The 19162-nt window shown below is 30.6% G+C and overlaps 1 protein-coding gene across 1 annotated transcript; it reads right to left on the bottom strand.

Moving 5' to 3' along the window:
* Positions 1–2770: 2770 nt before the first annotated feature.
* On the bottom strand, positions 2771–15447 carry LOC132727255 (uncharacterized). The gene is made up of 3 exons (XM_060712678.1): positions 15289–15447; positions 3921–4763; positions 2771–3837 (listed from the first exon to the last, which is right to left on the bottom strand). The coding sequence occupies exons 2-3, from the start codon at positions 4698–4700 to the stop codon at positions 3013–3015; spliced, it is 1605 nt and encodes a 534-aa protein (XP_060568661.1). The 5' UTR covers positions 4701–4763; positions 15289–15447; the 3' UTR covers positions 2771–3012.
* Between the last annotated feature and the right edge of the window lie 3715 nt (positions 15448–19162).

The raw sequence follows: 19162 nt of genomic DNA, 5'->3' as shown, positions 1-19162 counted from the left end.
AATATATGAGTGAGCATACGTACATGAAAATATATTTTGTTGCATTTTTACATTTTAGCAAAACAATTCCGATGATCAACTTCGAAAACCATCAAGCATATAGTCTTCTTCTTGTCGTTTGCCCTTCTACAAAGTCATCCAAGCCAAAGCGATGAAATGTGCAATCTTCTGTTTGGCCTCCATGTTCCCGAAGAATTTCTCCGCCAGTGGGGTACTTGCTGGCCACACTTCTCTTCGCAGCTGGTCTAGATGTTGACACCTTTGTAATAAGTGTTCTGCCGTGGAACATATAGGCGATTTGGACAGCTTTAGCTTATCATGCATGTGTGCGGCTGACAAGCGCTACCTGTTCAGCTCTTCAGCACTTCAGCATATTGTGAACTTTATGATAACATTATACAATCTCAAACAGCAAAGGAAAATGCATTTTTCTTAAAGTAATATTAATATCGTTTCCTACGACAATTAGACCTTTGTGTTAATCACTGTAAAAGCAATACAAATCTCCATTTTGTACCGCTTTGCATCATAACTTGAAACAATTCTATAGTAATGCAACAACTAATTTCTTAACTACACTCTATGAGATATACGCGTAGTTTTTTTCAAAGCTTGCCTGCTTTTTATAGATGTAGCCCAATCTCAACATGAACACGTTACGTCCAATTGAAGTGCATTCTCTATGAGAAGTTTGTTAAATAAGTTCATATTTTTGAATGAACAAATGCTTCAAAAACACCACGAGATAATTAGAAAAAAAGGAAAACGTATCTCAAATGTATGTGTATAAAATCTTTCTGTGATATCAATATATTTACTTTTATTTAATATGATTTTATGAAAACTTCTGTCATGTATTACAAACAAAAATTCTTGATCGATTGTTATAAAATGACAATGAAACTTTTTAAATAGCTAAAATCCCTGCAAACGAAGTTGATTGTTTCTTTATCAATTCCGTTTATCATTACCAGTACGCACTATATCATTTCCGTTACGGCATTCTTTTTGCAATGTAACAATTCAAATGACTGAAAATATAGTTATGTACCTGTACATGCAAAGTAAAACGATAGTATGACCTCTGTGGATTATATTAAGGTTCTAAAGAGGAATTGAAATAAAACGTATAGTTCTATTTAGTTCAAATATTGCAGGGTCTTTCAAAAAGAAAGATACTGTATAATGGTAATACTACATTGTATTAATTCACAAACGTTATTTTTTAGAAAGTGATGAATCTTTGATAATCATTCTACACAGGCGATGTTATTACACGGAGATGAATTTTTGAATAGCAGACTCATTGGATAGCGGAAATGACTAATCTCTTATACTCATTAATTGTATATTTTGGTGAATACAAGAATGGAAATTGTTAGAAAAATTGAAATGTAACCAATCATGGTTGAATAAATTTCTCGTTTCAAACTTGATTGCTAAAATTAGACTGTAATATCGAGTGGTTCTTGACACATTCCATAAGGAAAGGAAAGATTGATTTTAATCAAACTGAAACACTCTAGTCTAACATTTTCTGGATCCTTACCTGTCAGGGGTCGCCGGTTTGATCTTCATGTAAGGCCTAATTTCCAGATTTTTCAATTCATCTTGGGCATTGAGTCTAATAAATGACTCTCACCGCTGTGGGATATGTAACCGGTCATTTGTGGAGAAATTGGTAGTTACTGGTTCGATATCCAAGAGAGCGGTTAGTTGTCCCGACTGTCGAGATATGACTAAACATGTGTCACAGTCGGTGTAAAAACAAGTTAAGCAAACAAACCGAGGTCCGGGGCTAATACAACTTTAACGGAAGTTCAGAAACATTTTAATTTCACTATCGTTGTTCTAAATGATTTGTTTTGTTTCAAACTCTGAAAATCATAATTCATTTAAAGATTTACTGTTAAGTTGTTTTAGGGATCATTCTGGTTTAACATTCAGACACAGATCGACCGGCGGTTGGGCTTAAGGGGCTGAACAAAATTAAAGCAATGGATTCAATTTACATGTTTGTATATAGATGATTACGCTTTCGAGCAGGACAATAGCTAGCTAATATTTTCAGACTAATACATGGTCGTTAATTTTTAAATATGTGGTTAATTTGTTCTTATTTTCTTAACAAATTTAAAAATAAAATAATAGAAAAAAGTTTTATTTTAAAAGAATATACCTAAAATTTTCACAAAATTTATTCTTTAAGTTTTTATACCCAAATAGTATAATTTTTATTTTTGCCCAATCTGGGGAAAGGGCCCCTACATAATGTTAATTTTTTTGGCCCCCAAACCCTTTTGTATGTACACTTGATTATGATTGTAAAATTATGAAATTGTACAATACGTTCAGCCTACTGATTTTGATTATCAGTAAATATATGAATACTATTTTATTCTAGATATAAGTTCAAGGATTGGGGCGTGGATAAGAGTAGATATATCTGGAGACTGTCGCATAAAAAAGATTTTGAGATAATTATAAACAAACAAACGTTACATAACGGAGTTTACACAAAATCTGACCTTCAATCCTTCTATGATTAATATATATTTATATTTTTTTTCAGTGCGCTTCTTTCTTTCTTTCTTAATGTTTTATTTTGCGTTTGATTTTAACGAATATCAAGGGGGCAAAGCTCCAAGAAATTTATTTCAGAATTGTCAGGGGTATGTCTGCTTACATGCCAAGGGACTAGTTACTAAAATGTAAGCTGGAAGGACTGGAGGACTCTCATATATGTAAAAACAATAACTCCACAGCTTTTATAACATTTTATGAAATGAATGTTTTATGAGCAGAAACACACAGCAATGCAAAGACTGTATGCTATTTACGTAAAAAATAAGTATTAAATATGATATGTAAATATATGTATTCACACATTCTTACATTTGTCATTTTATTGCATAATCTATACTTAGCCGTGCATATGTTTTGCGATATTATCGCAAAAATGGGGTTTGTGATGCAGATAATCATATGTTTATATGTTTTGAACACAACAATTCATCTTAAATTCCCATATCTGTCCTTGTATCCTGCCCCTTCAGGAAAACTTTGTAGTTTTAAAGGTCTCGTTCTTGCAAATGAATCATAATGAAACTCATCTATGATTTCACCATTGTTAATGATACGCTCAATGTAGGGCTTATCACTTTCTTTCACATATGATTTATCTATCCATCTATATGGACTTGGTTTCCATTCCCAAGGTTTCCTTATTGCTAATTTTTTATCTATTGAATGAGTTGTATGCCCGAAGCGATCCTCTGGAATATCTAAGCTTTCATCTGAATCAGATTCGTCCTCTTTATTGTCAGTTTCAGACTTCTTTTTCTGATTCTTTTTGCTACTTGTATTGTCTTTAGCTTCGTCTCTATCTTTACTTCCAACTTTAGTATTTTTCCAGCTCTCGCGAGGTTTAATATTGCACTTTGGTACGTATGGTTCTTGGCTCGATAAGTCTGTTCTTCTATATTCTTTACTGATTTTAGGCTTTCGCATACCCTCATGAAATGTCTTTTCATTTCTTAATTCCTTTTGATGAGTATTCTCTTCGTTTTTATATTTTTCGATTAAAATTAAATCGTCTTGAGTATTTACGTGAGTAATATTACTTCTTATACCAACATGATCCGAATGTTCTTTTCCATGCAGTTTTTCAGCGTGTGAAATCTGATTTTCATTGTCACATTCATCATCATCTTCATCATTTTGTTTCTTCATACTCCTCATCATCTTCATCATCATCGTCATCATCATCCACATCACCATTATTATCATTTTCTTCGTCATCGTCTTCGTTAAAATTGTCAATACACCCAAGACGAACTAGTCTACCGTCATTTTTCCCACGTCGAGATACTATGATTAGTTTTCGTTTGGATGAACCCATATCATTAATACTTGTCAACGACCGACGTAATGGAGGTATTCCGTTCTGACACCTGGTCAATCATTCGTCGATTGTAAGAATTTAAGGTTTTGAGGAAGCGAATGTTTGGTGTTTGCTGCGCAGATTTCAATCCAGGGTAACTAATATCAGGAAGTTTTTCTAAGGATCCATATTTTTGAATAGCTTCAAGAATTTTCGAATTATCAGGAAAGTGATCTATTTTTCTTTCATCAGTGTTAACATTACGTAACTGATTGAATAAATTGTTTTTGACGATTAAGCCTGATGAATACAGTCTTTGAATTCCTGGATTTGTTTTTTCTTCTTCTTTAGGCTCCTTAATTTGAAAAAGTTTACGCCGGTCTGCCTCTGTTTGACTTTCGCTCCGCTTCAAACCTGTAAAGTTTATTTTATGTTTTAAACGTTTACGAAATCTACTCGGTAATGATGATTGTTCGTTGGCAACACGTGATCGTGAGCTTTCTACCAGCCGGGTCTCATCTTCGGTTTGCTCATCGGAACCGGATGTCTCACACTTCCGGTCCTCATCTCCGATAGGAAGAGTAGGACGACCCTTCCCGATCACGCCACGATACCTTTGTTGAAAATTCCAGAGTTGTTCACGATGTCTCAATCCATCGTCACGTGGGTGATCAATTAGGTGCGTGCGCACATTTTTTAAGGAAACGCCTGTAACATCAACATCCATTCTTGGTGACACCAACGGAATTCTATGTGCAGATTTAACACCTTTAGGCGTCTGTAAGTCGGAATATACCCATTCGCTCTGTGTTCCCATTGTTTTTGTAAGTGCAAGTCTAGTCTACTATGAATTTCATTCATTCACTTAACATTTCTTTTCCTGAAAATAGAAAACACAAAAATCGTAAAAATGTCGCCAATGTTTCAGACTCTGTTTGACTACAGCGATGGTAAATGCAAGCTACCATCCATGCCAAGTTGTTGTATCAACAATAATACGGCTTTACACGATTTAAACCATGATCCTGAACAATGTGTTAGATATCCCTTTCCTGAATTTCTAGTTATCTATATCAATATCAAGGTAAGTCTCACTAAAGAATTAAAATAACCTTGTTCACAAAGTATTTTGTTCAGTGAATGATCCACAAATTGTATATTACCAATAATGAGTCTTAATTCTCTTTCAATAAACTACGAAACAGCTATCTCAAGGTTTCTATGTCCTAGAATAAGCACGCAAATGACCTTGGTATCTTGATGCTTAAGTTCTTGTTTGTATTCTAATTGAATTGTCTTCATTTTAATTAAAGAAAATCAGGTAATTTTCGTTTTTAATCAATGAATGTGAAATGTTGTTTATTACGTGACATAACAAAGAATCTTGACGCTGGTGGTATTTATTGAAATTTCCTCCCTCGATGTTATCATACTGTTTTATTTTATTGGGTAACATCTTACAACTTCACTAGGGAGAATTGGCAGATGTCCCAAAGAATGTCACGTATATTTTGATGTTTTAATAGGCCATTTTAAATAATCATTAAATAAAACATTGTTTTTTTGCTTTAAATTTGTTAGTAGGTAAAGATTTACAGAAGAAAAAAAATCAATGTTTAAAGCTAACTTCTAAAGTCGTATTTAATTAGCAGACGACCGAATGCAGTTATTTTGTAGTTTCACGGATGCATAGGGCGGCGCGAAGGTGTTGCCAACTAAGCAATATGACCCGTAATACAGGCTCATCTAAATGGTATTAATTTATTAAAACATGCGTTCAGTGCAGTTATGCGCCTATATAATATATTCCTTTCAATGTGAATGCAATTGTTTTTATGTTCGGAAGTTGAATCGGTTTAATGCCTAATGGATAGTTTATTGACACAAAAACAATAATTTGATTGAAGAACCACCTTGATTGTATCACTTTATTTCCTCAAATGAACGGAAGATGGAATGATGTTTTTAATAAAAGTAAGGAAATAGGTATTTGTATTAAAGGGAGATAATGACATATTTTTGAATTCTATTCTTAGACTTAATTTTGAAATAATAGCTCAGAATTAAAAAAAAACGTACTTGATATTTAAAACTGAATTACTGTCAATAAAGCACTAACTAAGTAACTTTTGACAACTTACATACAGTTTGTATGACGAAAAGTGACTGATATAAAACTAGTTTTGATTACTAAGTTTCTTTTTTTCTTCTGTATTTCACTTTCGTTATAGTCTTGTGCATATATTAGAATACAACATGAAAACTCTTGGAAATGGTACCGGTATTATACTGTGAAAGCTTGTGATATAAACAAAAGAAAAACATCATACGACGGAAACGGTGACAGTTAAAAAAAACCCAAGTAATTGGACATTAATTAATGCCATTAGAGATAATATTATGTTTAAAAGTTTTAATTGGCATTGGCCTGTGGATTGTTTTAAATATGAAGTTTTGTTTATAAAGTAAATATTCCGCATATTCTATTGATATCAATATTGCACATATCAACATTCTTGATTGCGTGGGTCATGCAATATTAACATTAATCCGTGTCATAAATATCGATATTGCATTTTTCAGCTTGCATATTTTTTGTACGTGCACTGTATGATACAAGTTCGGATTACAATTTTTGAATTTTATTTTTAAAACTCATGAAACATGTCTTATATTATGTAGATCTGTCTCAATTGTTTTTTATATTATAACTGTACATTAACATAAAACTAGTGCAAAAGTTGTCGTTACATTTATTTCTCATAGCTGTTCGGCTTTTTCCGTAATACGTCGATAAAGCTTCAACTAAAGGATAACTTGACCAATGTCGTAAACCCGTAGTCGCTCCCGCCTTTTTTCGACAGTCTCCGTAGTATCTATTTTTAGAACATTGTTTCGTCTGTTCTTATGTAACAATATGTTTCTGAACCATGTCCTTGCTTACTCGTGATAACTACAAAGTATTTTTCAAGATGAGTTGTAATTACGATAAGCGCATGCATGTTTTTTGATTAAAGATAATATAATTGACATACACCACTCTACCTTTAAGATAATAGTACTGTCATGTACATTGTATTTAGTATTTATTAACATTGCATTTAATGGAAGATATGTAAATGTTTTAAACCTTTCTTTTATGTTATGTAATATATTATAAAGTAAAAAATAAAAAAAAACTTACAAAGAAATTTAAGTTATTTTTATTCCATAAATATTTATGTAATCCATGTTCAAAACGAATCATAATTTCTTATCATTTTTTAAAACATCGCACGTGGTGGGTTTACAAGTGCTTTAAAAATTCATATACTGGAAAACACTTTCTTAAAACTGCACGTTAATTTCGTGATTTTGTAATTCCAACAATTATTCCGTGCTCATTTTGATAAAGATATATAGTTTATAAATAAAAGAAGAAACCTTTACAAAAAATTAAGTTTCTTGAATATTACAAACCGTCCACTGGTTCAGCATGGAAATCACGAAATTTAATCGCGCAGTAATATTCACGCTTTACGGCACAAAGTTCGCAGGTTGATACAGTAGCCGGATTAATATTGAATGTATTTTTGGTATATTTTTTTTCTGAATGACTTTATGAAAGAGGATCATGTTTTAACATCTATCTATTTGCCTTTAATACATCTTAATATCGTACGCTGGTGATAAGGATGAATTTTATTCATATACAAACATGTTAAAAGATGACACTACGTGTAGATTTAACACTATGCTAGGTGTTAATCTTTAGTGTAAAATCAGGTATTGCTAACATTTTTGTTTTGTATTGAACCGAGTATCGGTTCAATATCTTTTTAAGATACTTCTTGTCATTTTAGTGAATAGTTGTTTCTTTCTTATTTTTGACTTAACTGTATTTATATTGAATATGATTTAATTGTAATTAATAGTATTCCCAATTACAACAATTTATATCATTTTTTACAAGAGAAGTCACACAAGGAAGTAAAATTACATTTTAATTTAAAGTAAGGTGTGTTAAAAAGTTGTACAATTTGATAAGTTAGGCCATCATTGAAATGACAGAACGAGACTCTTAACATTGTATGGTAGCTGTATATTAAACTACCTATGTCACTAGTCATTCGTGTCCCTAGTCAGTCCAGCCTATGCATGCGCGTAATCTGCTCCTAGTATAAAAACATCAACCACCATCGAATCTGCTTTCTGGAACTAAGCAGTACTGGTATCATATGAGGAATTATATAAGGAATTATATGAGGACTTATGGTAGTGACCTAGTAGGACTCGAACCCGGTAGGAGGCAGACACCTTAATTCCATATTATACTCTTTTCTGCATCATCTTATTATTACAATGATTTCAAATTTGTTTGATGATGACATTTGCTTTTAAATCACGACGACGCTGGGTTCGAACCCATAGCGGTGAGGTGCAGGTGATTCAAAGCCAATGCCTTAACCACTCGGCCACGTATAGGCTTCTAGCTGCATTTAAATAACAAAATGACAGTTTCAAATTACAAGAGGGCTTGCTAGGGTTACTTTACTGTTAAATGTAATATTTTAAATGACCTCTGTACGCCTTAAAATCAATATATATTTAACATATCAAACACTCATCTACATTGTGACTTAATGACAAATTGAGTTAGAAGTACACTGTCACATACGTACCAAGGGGTTAAATTACTCTAAAGTAGAAAGTATGTACTAGCCAGTGATATTCTCCATTCAAATATTTGAAAAGGAGATTGAAAGGAAATTTTGCATACACTTATTAATATAGTCATTGTATTATAGTCGAGGAGACTCAGTTAAAGTTAAAGGAGAAAAAAAAGATATTTATTCTTCATTTATATCAGTTAGCGTCCGAAAGTAGAACTTTATGAGAACATGAGCAACAGTTATTAACCTGACACTATGCTGTCTTGGTCAGCTATTCATATAAGCGTGCAATTTAGCTAACCATGGTTGTTGCTAAAGCCTTAAGCAATTACCATCACGTTTTAAAAAAATAGTGGTATCCAAATTTTAAATAAATTTAATCTTAAATACGCCTTTTTATGTGCCATATCACAGTATCTTCAAAACTATCATATTTTTCTTGTATAGTTTATTAGGTAATGTACTTGCTTTTGACAACTTCTATCCACTGATAGTCATTCAGGCGTTGTGTTTACGTATTTTTCAAGATTGCATACAAAAGTTCGCTAGCGACCTACCTTTTGTTTTTCGGGATCCGCCTTTTGTTTTAGCGTATACGATTTCTGTTTTTCAATAACTAATTTGCAAACAAACCAATTAACCCATGTCTGTTGATTAGTAATTGGCAGTATCGGATTACAGCGTCAACATTTGTTGTCGGACTGTCAGTTTCAAGATTTGGAAAAAGATCTCTTATTCTAAATGGCTCTTTATGTATATCAGATTTCTCATTACGGTTATCAGGTCATACATATTGTTAAGTGAAAAATGATTAAAAAACGGAATAATTTGTCATTAGGAACGACGAACAAGATTGTCACGCAAAACAACAAAGATCGAATTTCAATTGCAAAATGATATAAATAAAATCATGTTCTTCATATGTTAGTTATTGTGATCTTTAATAAAACAAAACTTAATTGTTTTAGTCACCTATTTTGTGGTGACTTCACTCATATAAAATCCCTTGTATCAAACCAATAGTTAAAGGTAATAATGTTTATTTGTTGCGTATTATGATTTGGTATTTGTATGTTTATCATTTGAGCGCATAGGAGCGCATGGAATGGTCAAAGAATCTCAGATCAAAATCATTTGTTTATGTATACTTGACAACGTATATCAAAACTTTATATTCAATACATACATAAAGAATTAATGATTTGGGAAAAGACACAAATCTCTCAATATTTATCTAAAAAGAAGAAATGATTTATATTTATTCATCACATTAACTCCCATAGCAAGTGAGTAATAAGAAAGCACAATTGTCGCGAATCCTTGATCTCGAAATAACGCCATATCGCTCATGAATATGTCATGTGAAAGTGGCTGTAATGTTAGACATACATATATTTGATATCTTAATACATATATGATTTTAAGCAACAACTATGTACTTAAAACAAAAAGAAAAAGGAAACCCTGAACTATTTTAAATCATTACATAAAATAGACGAAACTACTTGACACCTTTATATCCATCCATATAGTAAATAAAGTATGACATTAAGGAAATATGTTCTACATAGTTAAACAAATGTGATGATTACATTTTTGTTCAAATTCTGTCAAATACGATATATTTACAATACATAAATTTCAATCTAATAACAGACAAAAAAGCTATGTGCTTTAATTAGGTATGTCCTGAATGCCATCTTACTAATGTTCTTATCTTTTTGTATTATCTTTTCAAGCGTTTTGTTATTCAATACATTTTTCCTGAATCATCAAATTTAGTAGTTACAGATCAAATCAAATTTAGACAATAAAATACTCGCAGCAATTTATATAACAAATTAAAAAAAGTTAACTTATTTAATCTTTCCACTTTTTCATTTGAAATGGTCTTACGCCTCTTTTATTTCTTATTTATATAATGATACAATTTTGATATTGTTAATAAAATTGAGACTTTTTTATCAATGTACGTACATTTTTGTGACATGCACTTATTGTATTCATCAAGCGTTCCTCCTGTACACTTGTTATTGTATTTGATAAACGTTTTCAGTTAATGCTTACGTGGATTTGAAAGTGATCCGTCTTAATCAAATTCTAATTTCATACCTTTTAATTTCACTTTAGGCACAATAATTGTAATTGGATGCACTTTGTTAAATTCGTTTGATATTTGTTGTAGCTTTGTTAAGAAAATAGATAAGCTAACAAGAAATAGCTATTATGTATTTATCCCAAATTAAACAATTTCGCTTTCTTTTTGAATACGAAAGAACTCAAAAGATAACAAAATCATTTATTTTTACGTTTAAAAAAATTGAAGTTATTTTTAAACAAAATTTCATTTATGATTAGGTTGACGGTCTGTAACATGGTTTTGTTTCTGTGTTTAAAACGTAGGATTATCAGCAAAAAACAAATGTGTTACATATCATGAAAGGCTCATTCAAACCGAGCCTGTAATTTTGTTATGTTCATTGATTTAGAGGGATCATTTTTTTTCCAGATTAAAAAAAAAACAACACACACACACACAATTTTTTACATTTTTCCATTATTGTGTTTTCTCTTTTCTTAAACAGGTTACATATTGCTTTTATTTTACTTTTTTAATTTATCCTCTTTTAACATTGTATATTTAGTTGTTTTATAGTTATACCATCAAATTGTTATGGTTTCCATTTTTCATGTTGTGTTAATTATTGATGAATTACTTATTGGAAATGTTACATTTGACACCAAAGTGTTTAATATAGTAAAACGAAAAAAAACATCAAAAATATTATTGTTTTCTAAATAAATCCTTTTTCACATTACTTATCGTTACTATTCAATTATTACAAAAGGTTACCTATAAAATTCCCCCTCATTTACGTATAGGTTCCAATCTGTACAAAACAATTAAAAATAAATTAAAAAGATAGCTTTGATAAAAGTACATATTTACCTTTAACTATTAACATCCAATTTTTGAACGTGTCATTCTTATATTTATTTTAACACATTTTCAAATACAATCTTATAAATTTCACCACTAACGACACTATTTCACATGCAAAAAAAGTGAAAATTACAATTTGTAACAATTTATTTCCTTTAAGTCAATAGTTATCATTTGGAGTTGGTTGTAATTCTGTTTTAAATTAACTTAAGGCCACATTTTGCGTTTATCTACTAAGCTTAAAGTAAACATTAAACTTAGATTTCTCTATGTCCTCACTACCACTTTTAAGACATAAAGTTTCTCTGTAGGTTTCGATCTATTGTTCTTTACACAATTCAATATCGACAACTTTAACCGCGTTTAAAGGAATATAAGTATTGTCTTTTGTCTCCTGTAGCTTGTCAAACAATTATAACCCAGTGTATAACCCAGTGAATTTACGAATTTAATAATTAAAGCAACACTCACAGAACGTAAAGGAAATATTTTTACGTTTTCAGATCATTCTGATTTGTCGGAAATTATAATTATATGACAAACAAATACTAGTGACCGGTGGCCTGGCGGTGATTAAAGTATCTGACTCTCAACCCATTCAGGCGCAACACAGCCGTAATAGACAGCCGTCACACACATCCATGCTCTCTGGAAATGACCTCAAATATGAAATTAGTTTGTAGAACTTGTTCCAAAATTGAGATAAACTATGTATGTTCAGTTATATAAATAAACTTTGATATAATTTATAAGTGTTGTTTTATACGTTTTCCACCAAAGCGTTTGTATACATTGACACATTTTGATTAAGTCGATAAAAATATTTATAAAAAGGAGAAAAACCCAACAAACACCACCACCACTATCATTAACAACAACAACAACAACATCAGCAGCAGCAGCAGCAGCAGAAGAAGAAGCAACAACAGCAGCAGCAGCAACAACATATTGTTATTATAAAAGTAAAAAAAAGACAATACATGTGTGACCAAGTCGCTTTAAAAGGAACTCGTGCGTTGAAACAAACGTTACAAGGTTATGTTTTTTTTATTGAAATCATTAAAACAGAAGAATGCAAACAGAGTTACTCTTAAAAGTGAAACATGATTTGAAGTAGGAAGATCTTATCAGTCACCCGTTTTATGTTCTTGTTTGTGTTTTAAAAGTATACTAATACATATTTTATGTCTTATGAAATGTGATACAGAGGAGAGACAAACGATAGCTTTACAGGAGGGTTTAAGGATGACATAGAAGGTTGACAATTAATGTGTGGTTAATTTCCTTATTACTATAAAACGTGTGGGGAGACATTTGACGGCCGCCACACGGCACAATCACCAACAGAACTATCAACGTGAAAACCTTATAGGTTTGCATGCACCGCAAAGTTGGAAATATTTCAGTTTCGGTTTACGTCTGATTATGAACGGCAGTGGTAAACGCAAGCTACTGTCCATGCCCCCCCCCCCAGCACCGGTTAAAGCAAAACTTAACAAATAAAAATGGTGTTTGCTTTAGAAATAAGTAAAATCGATCTGTGTAATAAGTTAAACAGATAACTCACACGAAAGACAATTGAAAAAAGGCTTTCCAATTCGGAAATATGACATATAATTAGAGGAAAAAAGATAGCTTCCAGTATATTTTAGTATTTAACTTGCTTTATATACCCCCCAAAAAACAACGAGGACATGAGATAAGGTTCGTTCCGTTGACTGAAGTATGGAGGTCTGTCAAAAACAAAAAGCATAATTAGTGTTCTTAGACTGTTCATTTTGATTTAATAATAAAAACAAAACAGCGTTAGCCCAACAAGCATCGCTTACAGCAATATTCAATTATCTTAAAAGATAAAGATTATAGAACTATAAACATGTATGTATAACACAATGTTTATTTTTTTAATTCTTTGTTATAAAGAAATGTACACTTAATTGATGGAATATCATGACGTAAAATAAAGTATTTAACAACTTGTTAGTGAAGTGATATACGCCACTTTAGCTGAATCCTAATGCTAGTAATACTATTTCGAAACATTTTTTTTAACTAGACATGTATTTCATAATTAGAAACTTATTTTGTCGTTTACTTAATGTAAAGTGCACTAAGTTAAGTTTGATATATAACTTATACGTGTAAATACACAATTAAAAACTTCTAAATAGAGCGACGTTCGCGCAGTTGGAATAATTTGAAGAGGCAAAATTTTTTAATGAAATGATATGTATACCAATATAAGAATAGTAATATAGGAATACTAATATACGAATATGAAATAATAATACGAATATACGAATACTAATATACGAATCCGAATACGAATATAAGAATACAAATTTGAGAAAAACGAATACTAATATAAGAATACAAATATACGAATACGAATATACGAACTCCATTAAGCATAAAACAATAAACATTACTTATAGACAAAATAACAATGATACACAAGAAAATAACGGTTAACAATATACAGTTTTTTGAAGTATTAAAGTTAACATAGGAACAAATAAGACATGTACTTGTCAATTATATAGTTATATAGAAAAAAAAACTAGATTAAAAAAGATACATATCCACTTATCTTGTTGAATATGAAACGGAAAATTTACTCTTAAAAAACCTTTTCAGTAAAGTGATATGCACATATTTATTTTACTTTTTAAATACACATTGCATACTTTTTAATAAAAGTAAATTACTTTTATTTGAATGGTTTTTATTGAATCAATTTATAATTATTTGATCTAAATTTATTTTTTAATGCAAAACATAATCTTTAAACATACTTATTTTGTTGAATTTTTAAATGGACAAAAAACGCGTTCCTCATGCATAATATTTTTTTTATATGAATTGTGTTTTCAAATGCATAATGCAATCTTTCAACATACTTATTTGCTTGAATTTTTAATGCAATGCACACTCATTAAGTACTTAAGAGTGATAATAGGCAATAATGTCATATCCAGAATACTTCCAAATAAAGCACTCTTCCTTAAGTACATGTATATATAAAATGACAACTTAAGTACATCTATAGGTCAAAAAACAACTTAAGTATATGTATACGTCAAATGACAAGCTGATCAAATAAGCTAAGGACAAAATATCGACTTTGAAAAAAAGGACAATTCATAGTATTTGAAGTAGAGTATATAAAATGAATTTGCTTGGTACGGCTTTAAATCTACTTTTAAAAGTACGGTTTATTAAATATTTAATATATACAAATGACATGTTTAAATGAACTGCAAAAAAATGATAAAAAACACAGTTGAAAATCATATTACTTTATGACATTAAGAGTTTAAGCTACGAACAGAACAAATGATATGGCTTGCAATACATTTGTATTTACTTATTAAATGATATAGTGACGCATTTAATTTACTACTAGCAACAAAAATGGAGAAAAGGGAATCCAACGAGAGAATTGTCAACAATAGTAAAAAGTTGAAAACAGGTGACGCGATTTGACCGAGTCTGTTTACGAGAAGTGATAAAAGATGCAAGATCTTTTACGCTACCTAGCACCGGCTTAAACGGTATTCAATCCTCAACATTAAAAGTTTTTTAACCAATGACCCCATTAAGTCAAAATAGCAACGCTTAAATAAAAAAGCTTATTACATGCATCCGAAATTTTGCAAGAGTGCAAACTATACTCAACCACTACGACATTCAAACAACGATATAATAAACTCATAAAAAACACAAGTAAACAAAAAGTTCCCATAACGTATTGCATTAAACTATTAATACATTACTTAAATGGAGTAATATAAAAAGATTCGACATACCTTTTAAGAAATGACAAATTATCCTTCTGATTAGTCCCATATATCTTCAGAAAGTGAATAAAGAAATAAAATGCCTGTATTAATTGTGCAAACATTAGATTTTGTTAAATATTCATGAAAAAAGAGTAGTACGTCAGTAACTGAATGGGAATGGGGGCAATAGCAAATATTGGACTTTCCATTTTTGGGAGGGCTTGGCCGTTAATATGTTTATACTAAAGTTAGATTAATAATGAATGTAAATCTATTGTTGTAAAATAATGGCAATGATTTTTTGTTTTTCCAATTGTTATATCGAGTGTCAGTTACATTATAAATGTCCTATTTTTGCGGGTAATTTGTTCGTCTTCTACCAATAACTTAGTTATAAGCTAGTTGTCATTATATGTTAGTCTATTCATATTTTAAAAAAAAATTCTTTCAATTATGTGCGCTTTACATTTCGTTTAAAGTTTCATTAGTGCTAATGCACTGTTAACTTAATATTTAGTTGGGAGTATGTTGTTAAATATGATATTTATAATTAACCTGCTGATTTTCTTAATTTTCCAGCTTCGATGTTTTGGAACTATACATTGTCAATATATTGGGATATCAAGATTTATGTTGGTCAGCCAACAATATAGAGTCTGGTCAAACTCCATGGATGTTCCAAATTGATAATAAAAGCTAACCACCTTTGTTTCTAGTAGGTTAAACTGAATGATATAAAAGGTAAAGGTTTTGTTTATTATAGTGTCACTCCTACTGAAAGGGCAAGCCATTTCTGAATTACGAGACACATTTATGTTTGCATACCATGTACCTCCCAACTGCTACCATTATGTCAGGCGCCAGGTGAATAGAAATTGGTAACAGACTTTAGTTAATGAATTTTTTTGTTTAGTGTTTGCTTAAAATATCTATTTGTTTTAAATATCATCAATATTTATATAAATAAATCTCTTTTGAGATACGAACAAAAACATAGCAGCGTGTGGTGAATTGATACAGTATCACATTTCACCAATTACAGTTTAACACTTCAAGTAATGCATATAAAAATATGTACATATTTATATAACAATTAAAAACTAATTCTTCAGGTTTGAAATAATTTTCAATTTCTTAAAATTAAAAAAAAACTTGGATTGATTTTAATGAATGGATAAAATTTATTTATTTTTGACAAAAAAAAGTGAAATTGATACATTATCATCTGTCGCTATTTTATTGTTAGCAACCTCTAGATATACTAAATTTAAATTTACTTTTCTTTCATAAATCTCATAGCTGCACTAGTTCGGTTTCGATCTACGTTAAATATTATTTCTTCTTTTAACCAATTAAAACCCGTAAAACAAACAAAACATCAATATATGTATAGAACAATTGGATATTAAACACGTATTGCTTATTGACCTTGACCTTTTGGAACAGAAAGTGATTAGTCTATGTCACCGGTACAGAGTCAGTCCCCCCTGCACACCCGTGCAGTCTAACCAGGCTCTATTTTATATTTTGTTTATCCATTTTTTGTGTATATTGTTATAAAAATTCCTTAAACTTTGAATTCAATGTTCCGAATTCAAATCAAACAAGCAAAAATATTTTTTTTTTTAAATCTGCAGGTTGTGTGTATTATCAAATACAATGGCAACGTATATAGATGCTCACACAATTACTTTTAACGGTAACTTAATATATAAATATTATAAATAAAACATCAAGATCAATATTGATCATCGGAATAAATCAATAAATCATTTAAATGTAAATATTTACATGTTTTATCGCATTAATGTACCTGAATAAATTTATAACCCTAAAGGTACACAAATAATTGTTTTATGGTTATATATGTTAAGGGGATTTATAAAGGTCAGGGATAACGAGAAAAATATTTACTTTAAGTTATTAGTCTGACTGTTTATTACGCATCTCAATCTAAATAAGCATAAGTAATCCTTATAAGAAAAAAAAACAACATAAAGAATATAGTCTTAAATAATAATTATTATTGTAGATATGATATTGAAACAATCTGAAGAAAAAGTGATTCATCGGAAGCAATAATCACAACAAAAAGTACATGAAAGTTGCAGACTCGGTTTGATTGATATACAAGAGGAATAATGCAAAAGTGCAACATCCCTTACCCCCCCCCCACCCAGCACCGGCTTGAGCGGTACTTAATTTACAACACTTAATGGTGCTGGAATCAAAGATCACGAAGGACCAGAAAAAAAAAGCAACACTAAATAAACTAAAATTACAGACATTATACAATGACAACAGAGAGAAATAACTGCAATTCCGAATCGACAGCAGAAGAACGTAAGCAAAACCTTTGTCTTATTTAAACAATAATGACTTTATTCTTATTACACGTTTAACAAACGAAATAATTTTTTTCGTATCAAAGTACAATTTCTTTTTTCTGTAATGGAATATGCACGTCAATATTTTGTTCACATGGGACCGAGGATGTGGTGGGTGATCTTTCCTTTACAAATATCTCCTTGGTTAATCTATAAACAGTTGATAGATATTTTATTAGACACAATTCATCTCTCTTTATTCGCTCAAGTTACGTTGGCCTTTTTGAAATCGTAATTTTAACACTTATAAGCAATGTATTTATATATTTAAAAAAAACTGTTTAAAGGTCCTTAAGATTGTATAAATACGTGTCAACGTTACATATTAATAAACTTTACAGGTACAGAACTTTTATTGAATATCAAAAAATGCTTTAGTAAATATTTACTTTCCAGTTTGAAAAAGGATCCTTGTTTGATATACAAACATATATAATGACACTAAAGTTAAAAAAGTAGCTACATCTTTCAAATGCTTTTAAATTCATTCGCTATTTTTTTATTATCAACTCTTTCAGTTATCTTGAATGATGCAGTAAAATAACATTTAACCACACTTTCACACTTGAATTTTAATGAAGGGAATTGCCATGAAAAAGAGCCTTTTATTTCTGTAATAGGTCAAGATCAATGGCTCAATATTACCGACATCATTACTAAGGTGGATTTAAATGATTAAATATGTATATTATACCTCATTTGCATACGCCCTTCTATATTTAATATGACGTCATCCGGTCCATAAACCGCATACAGACCGGGGGCGGTCCATAATTCTTATATGGACCGGATGACGTCATATTAAATATAGAAGGGCGTATGCAAATGAGGTATTATATTTTATTTTGTTGTTAAATGAGTCTTTTTTACTAAATTTATTGTTTTGTTTCAAATAAGTTTATTACATGTTGATCAAAGTCTTGATTTGTCTTTAAATTGATTATAAATTTATTGATACAGTTTGTGAAAATCTGAAAGTTCGGGGTTTTTTTTGCCTGTTTAATTCGATTAACAAAAATGAATAACAAAAGAAGAGCATGATTTTTTGCTGTATCGCTTGAAAATAATAATAAAAAATTCGACTAGGGTTTGAGATATTTCACACACTGAACAAATAACTTATTATTTGAAAGCAAATTATAGTAAAAATGACAGCAACAAAAGGGATGAAAGAATTTAGATTCGGTATAATATAACAAATAAAACATGGCCTTTCGGGCAAAATGCAAGTTTACGGACTGGTTGGTCAGACCTCGGAAGGTATATGTCCCTCAGCTGCGCTTCGGGCCATATACCTTCCTCAGTCTGACCAACCAGTCCGTAAACTTGCATATTGCCCTCAAGGCCATGTTTTATTTGTTAAATAAAAATATCAGTAAGATCTGCGCATTGCATCCGAAGGACATATATGTATATGTATGTATAAATGTGTATGTACATATATATATATATATCCGCGCAGTCTGATCAGGATACATGCTGTTCGCTTACAAATCCTATTACAAGTAGAGAAA

The sequence above is a fragment of the Ruditapes philippinarum genome, unplaced genomic scaffold (assembly GCF_026571515.1).
Source record: "Ruditapes philippinarum isolate M1 unplaced genomic scaffold, ASM2657151v2 ctg756_1_1_1_1, whole genome shotgun sequence".
NCBI classification, from domain to species: Eukaryota; Metazoa; Mollusca; class Bivalvia; order Venerida; family Veneridae; genus Ruditapes; species Ruditapes philippinarum.
The sequence above is the reverse complement of the archived record's forward strand: the minus strand, read 5'-3'. Positions and strand labels throughout refer to the sequence as shown.

What these genes read in the sequence shown, in the direction of transcription:
- LOC132727255 (XM_060712678.1), bottom strand. Translation starts at nt 4,700, where the DNA reads ATGGGAACACAGAGCGAATGGGTATATTCCGACTTACAGACGCCTAAA. An exon ending in ATACCTCCATTACGTCGGTC is followed by an intron (nt 3,838 to 3,920) that starts GTTGACAAGTAT and finishes ACGGTAGACTAG; the next exon opens with TTCGTCTTGGGTGTATTGAC.